This window comes from Alligator mississippiensis, chromosome 3, assembly GCF_030867095.1.
Source record: "Alligator mississippiensis isolate rAllMis1 chromosome 3, rAllMis1, whole genome shotgun sequence".
In the NCBI taxonomy this organism is placed as follows: domain Eukaryota; kingdom Metazoa; phylum Chordata; order Crocodylia; family Alligatoridae; genus Alligator; species Alligator mississippiensis.
Window position 1 is genome coordinate 158,347,476 of NC_081826.1, and position 6,136 is coordinate 158,353,611.

The 6,136-nt window shown below is 37.0% G+C and overlaps 1 protein-coding gene across 4 annotated transcripts in view; it reads left to right on the forward strand.

Annotated features, from left to right (window-relative positions):
* Positions 1-6,055, forward strand: part of FSD1L (fibronectin type III and SPRY domain containing 1 like) — a 53,058-nt gene extending 47,003 nt beyond the window's left edge. For all 4 annotated transcript variants that reach the window (XM_059724588.1, XM_059724589.1, XM_059724591.1 and 1 more), the window contains one exon: positions 903-6,055. In XM_059724588.1, coding sequence (XP_059580571.1) covers positions 903-1,025 — 123 coding nt within the window. In that variant the 3' untranslated portion in view covers positions 1,026-6,055. The remainder of the gene's footprint in view (positions 1-902) is intronic.
* Positions 6,056-6,136: the final 81 nt, after the last annotated feature.

Sequence of the window (6,136 nt, forward strand, 5' to 3'; positions counted from 1 at the left end):
TCAGCCCCTGCCACTGCTTGCAGGGAGCCCCCTCTCCCTGTAAAGTTTCCTGGGCCTGCTATCTGAAAATCGGAACCGTTGCCTTTTTTTTGGCAATCCTGGGCTTGGGGGTCTTGCACGTTCTCCAGAACTGTAACGGAGAACCTTGCTGACAGCTTGCCTGTGGTGGGGCTGCCAGGGTGCCCTATGGAAACCCTTTGGAAGGAGTGCAGAGCACTGGGAGTATAGGGTGACTCTACCTGGCCAAATGTGACACTGGTCTCAGAATGACACGTTACTGTTTAACCAGCAACTTGGTCACAAATATGCCTCTTTAATGGCTGATGCACCACTTTTTATCTGGGACAGATTCCTTTAAAGTCCAGCATGTTACTGTTTGTTACCAGAAACTTTCATATCTGGCAACAAATGTAATGCCAGCTGCACTGTTTAGGTTAACTCCAGTCAAAAAGATGGAGACTCTTAAATTATTTAATTTCTTCAATATGTGAAAGCTATTTTGAATGTAACCTCTCCCATAGTGTAGTTGCTGTGACTAAGGGCTCTGCTACTCATTCAAATTTAAAGCTGAATAGAAGCCAGTGGCAGAGTTGTTACACACTTTCAAGCACTAACTTTTATATCTGATTTGGCTCTTTTTTTATAGCTGGATGATGATTGTTTTTATTGTGTGATAATTACTTTGCATGTGTGATTTAGTCTCTATTGTGCAATTAACCAGTTACTTGGATAATTATGTAACATGTAGCAAGGGCCTATATAAGAGGAAGGATTTGGGACAAAAAATTCCGTAGGACAAAAATGAAGCTTAACCCTTCTAATTTGGATTTTTAGTGGAAATGATGGATGTTTGGCTTTCAAAATTTTGACTCATGGTAGTTTTTGTAATGGTTTTCTTCTAGGTCTGGTGTGGTGGCCTTACAGTGAGTACTGGACTGCAGGTACCAAGCGCTGTGAAAACCCTCCAGAAAAGTGAAAATGGACTGAGCGGTTCATCCAGCAGTCTAACCAACATTACCCAATAATGCATCTGTGTAGATACTTTACTCCTCTTGCTGAGTGGATTTTTCTGTGTAGCTGCTACTCACAGGAGCTTGTGGGCAATGGATTAAAATGGGTTTGCTACCCACTGCTGCTTTAAGGCCTGGGCACTGATAGCACAAAGGTTCTGGGCTGAAGCATTAGCAGGAATCTACTGTGAAATCCATAGACTAGGTTGACTTTTTTCAAAAAATAGATGGGGAGATCATGAGCTGTAGCTATGTGCCTTTGTTAGACTGAACTTGATTATTTTATGGATACTTGATTTGATCACTTCTGGTATTACTGCACATAGCAGACCCAAAGGCAGTCATGATCTTAATTTCAAAATTACTTTCCCTCCTCTTCACTCTCCACTGTAAGTGAAGGCAACTTTTGAAATTCTGAAAAGATGAAACCCTGCCCTTTGTTTCTCATAGTTGACTTCCTGATGCAAGCTAGAGACCTGACAGGAGACTAGAGTTGGTGTAGGTTTGACACAGACTGGCTATCATCTGCTATTAGACAAATAACTTGTGCATAATTTTTGTTGGCTGCCTCTGGTTGTTTAAATGGATACAGTACTAGGAATTCTCTTATGTAGGCTATTTATAGTTGAAACCATAAGAGTTCAATATTATATCCATTTAGAGAAAATGTTGTAAGAGTAACAAAGTTGTCAGTGTTTATCAGAGCACCTCTGATTTCTACAGTAGGAGCCCTCTAATGAGACAAGGTGTATAATATAACATTGTTCCCAATGTTATCCTTGATAAGCTTGCAGCCATATCTGATTGTTTTAGTAACCAGTTTGGAGCATTGATTCATTTCCCACACTTTGTCCTTCAGTCCTGTTTTTAAATGCAGGTTAGATGTCTAAAGACATCTTTATGCCCAGTTCCAACCAGATTTGCATTGATTGATTGAACTTTCCAGTGAGTTTAAAAATGCTGAATAAATGGTACAAAAAGAGGAGGCTTTTAAAAGCTCAAGTGTAGCTAAACTGAAGTTTTAGAGTAAAAGGCCCAACATTTTTTTTTTTTGTACTTTTTTTTTTTTTTAATTAAAGCTAATATGTAAGCATGTACTAGTGATTCTGATAAACTACATCTTGATCTAGCATATTGGATGTGCCAGATTAATTTCAAGTTAATTGGAGCATATTATATACTCTAGTTGCTTTTTAAAAATGAAGGATATGAAAGTCACGTTATAGTGCAGAGCATGGTATACTGCTCTTATCACTTACAACCAAAGTAAGCTGTGAATATTATGCAAGTGGCTCATTACCAAAACAGAAGTCTAAATGGAATAAGGCGACAAAACTGGAAGGCCCTGAGAAGCATAAAATAGGAGACCATAACTTGTACTCCCATTATACAGAATGGACTGCTCTCTGTACCTTTGAAGGCTCTGGACTTTTTAAAGGTACAGAACTTTTTCAAGCTCTTAACTTGTTTTAAATGTATCCTCATGTCCAAGGCTCCCATTTGTGGTAACTCCCATTCTTCCCAGCAGAGGAGGGATCAGTGTGATTCTGCAACTAAAGGACCATCTGAAGTCAGCACAAACAGTCACTGGAAGCTTGAGGTTGTCTTTCTCCCCCTTTCATGAGAATGAAAGCTCACTTCCAGCCCTACTAATCCTGGAGTACATGTTTTACTTTGAAACCTTGGCCCTTTTTTTCCCCTGAAAAAGGGTAGAGCATTGAGTCACTAATAGTTCACTGGCCCAGGCCGCCTCCTGTCACAATTTTTGCCATCAGCATCATTTTGTACCCTGTATGAAAAGACTTCTATTCTTGAGGGCTTTTTATAAAATCTATATTGCAGTTCTTTAGTTTTGGGGGATAAATGTGCTACACTTAGTTTTAAAAATAGACTGCAGAAGAATGATCCTGGAAGGATTTTGATTTTTAGATAGAAGTCCTACCCACCTTCTTATATAGCTGTTCACACATTTTCTCTTTTTAGGGAAAACTAATTTAACTGGAGATCTTAAAAGGAACATGTTTTGATCTTAGCCCTAGACAGCAAACCTAATTGTAATATGAATGACTTTATGAGATTATTCTATTAGTGGAGATGCCCAAGATAATGCTTCTTAAAGAGAAACCTCTTGAACAAAACTTTGTTCTAGTGTTGCATCTATTTTAGTTGGCTTCAGATTAGTACTCCCTTCCCCTCTAATCAAGGCAAGAGTCCCATGAGGTAACTTCTGGTGACTAACAACTTTGTCCTGGTTGGCTTGTTTTTTAATTATACAATTTTTAAAATTGGAAATTTATTCACAATATCATCTTAAGATTTACATATGTAGGATGCTGATCACCATGGCAAAAAGCCTTCTTCCTGTGAGTTGAACTGCTTTTGCACTCTAGACCTTCAATTTATAGATGCCTCATTTGAAATTTGATTTTTATTAACTGCTTCAGGTTCTCAAGTGTGTCCTTCAAGACTAAGAGACTTCATGCAACAGTTTTGGCGATTGCTGGCAAAGACTAATGTGTGTTTTTGTTTTTTCTTTGTTTGTTTTAAACAACAACAAAAAAGTTTGAATTTGGCCCTCAGTCTACAAGGTGCTACAGGGCTTGTTTCACTTTAAACTTGAGAGGGAAGAGTCCTTCCTAATATTCGTTCTTGTACACAACTATCATTTTGTAGAAATGGGTCACAGCTTTTGTTAATTTTTAAAAAATATACATCTTTTTCCAGGTAGAAGAAGCGGATTATTACTAGTGTTCTTATTTACCACACTTTACTAAGCCAGTAATATCTGTAAAGATGCTGCCCAGTGACTTTGTATTTAGTAAGTTCAATAATGCACAGCATCTGAATGTGCTTGTTATAACACTCTCATGGTGGTCCATATGATCTTACTGAAGCAATTTATAAGGTTACTTAACTACCCTTTTTGTTAACAGCACTAAGGACCTGATTCTAAAAATAAAGTGCCCATGAGTCTCAATGAACTCACTGTGAAGTGAGGTAATTCAGTAGCTTGTAGAATTATGTTATTAGAAGGGATGAGTAAGTATTGTTTCTTTTGACACTTGGTGTATCCAGTTGTAATAACGTAGTCTATTCAAGTGTGACCTTTTTTTTTTTTAACGCTACATCTCTGCCAGGTCACCCTGTCTGATCTGGTCCTTACTTCATTTCCTTTTAACTTTTTTGTAAATTAAATGAGTGTATGCTACAAATGAACATGCATATTGAAGAACAGATGACCATTGAGTAAACCCCCTGAAACTCAATGCAGATACTCACATTTCTTGAACCTATTTTAGTAAATTGTAATTGTCTAAGGTGTACTTGATTATGCACAAATGGAAAGTTGAATTTTTCTTAAATGCTATTATGTTAGCTTAGTTTGAAACGAGTTTGAAATAATAGTACTGTAATTTGTGCTTCATAAAATATATTTTGACTTATGTCCCAGATATAACTGTTATGAGGAATGCTTTGTGTTTATTTTTACCCCTAACGGTTGAAGTTACTGTACAGTAGTTAATGCACAGGTGTTGGAATTTTGCTGCTAACAGGGTAGTCATGTTTTAGTAAAAAGAGATAAAGATGGAAAATTGCCTTAAGCACTTTATATTTTTTTTTAATTGAATTACATGAACTACCATCTTGCATATCTGTTTCAACTTTGAGGCACGTACAGGCATATTCATGATATTGTGTAAGCAGCTGGTGCACTGTTCTTGTGTACGTTTGTAAGCAAAATGTAGACTACCTTTAAGCTTCAGTAAAAGCTCTGTACATAGGAATGTACAAATCCACTGAGGCTGTATTACTTGAAGGTGGGTTTTATTGGAGACTTACTATACCACTTCTTTTTGGACAAACTGACAACATTCTTGAACGGTGTGTGGGGCGCTGCTCCTGTTCAAGCTGTGCTAGATACTTGATACCTAACCTAAGTGTAGTGTTTCCAAGAATGTAAATAAGTTACAACAGAAAAAGTCAATAGAGTCAATGAAAATGCTTTTTGTAGCCAATCAGGAATTTTTTAGCATGTTAACCAAAAATACAACTTTATACCATTTCATTAAGTAGTGGTTGTTTTAGTTTTACAAAAATTACTTAAGATGGGGCAAAATCTGCATATCTTTTTGAGCCTAGAATGAAATAATATATATTGGTTTCACTTTTTTTTTTTTTTTTAAATGCAAACATACGTGCACCTAGCAAAATTAAGGGGCACTAATTTTGAAAACTAAGTTGAAAACATTCAGGCCACAGGTTTGTTGTCAGATACTAGGCCATAAAAGGCAGATACTGACAACTTTCAACTTGCAAGTTTCATTCCATGGTCCCTCCAAAAAGCTTGTAAGTAGGAAAAACAGTGCCTGTCCAGAACATCAAGGTAGCAGAAGCATGTTCATGACTGTCCAATCCTTCCTAAATTGCTCCCTTACACCTTGCAGAGAGGGGAAACTGACTGGCTGCTTTAGGAAAAATACCTAACCTTTTCATCCTGAGTAAAGAAAGTTATGAACTCAATTTTCTAGCACAAAAGTTCACCAAGTGTGAATGTTGATCTATCTCCTAACCTCTCATATATAACTCCAAATGGCTTTTTTATTGACTGAAACAAAAACATGTATTTCATTTCCCAAGCATTGTAAAGTGGGCTTCATGCATATCTATGACAAGGTAAAACTTAAGTTTTTCCTGCATTATTTAACACTTCTATAGCTGCATGTGCCTTTGATAAATGGAGCCATGCTCACCTGCTGTAGCTTCTAGTGATCTTGTGTTGTCACACTGGATTCTATTTTATTTTCTGAACACAAGCTTCATACTAGCTTCCAGGTATGTCACTTCAACAGTACCTCAGGTTTTCTGTAATCAGTGCTTTATTCCTCTTCCTTTTGTAATGTATCCCAAGATCAGACTTGTCATTAACAACACAGAACTACAGGGGTGCCTTAGAGGCCACAGAGTGTTTTATTCAAGGTCTTTAACTCGATACATGTATGTCATACAAACATTTTGTATTAATAAATTAAAATTTTGAAACCTTAGCTGCATATTACTCGTCAGTTTTCTCATTTGAGCCTAGTATTTATTATCTGTGTCTGAACTAGACTTCCTGTGAAAGCTTC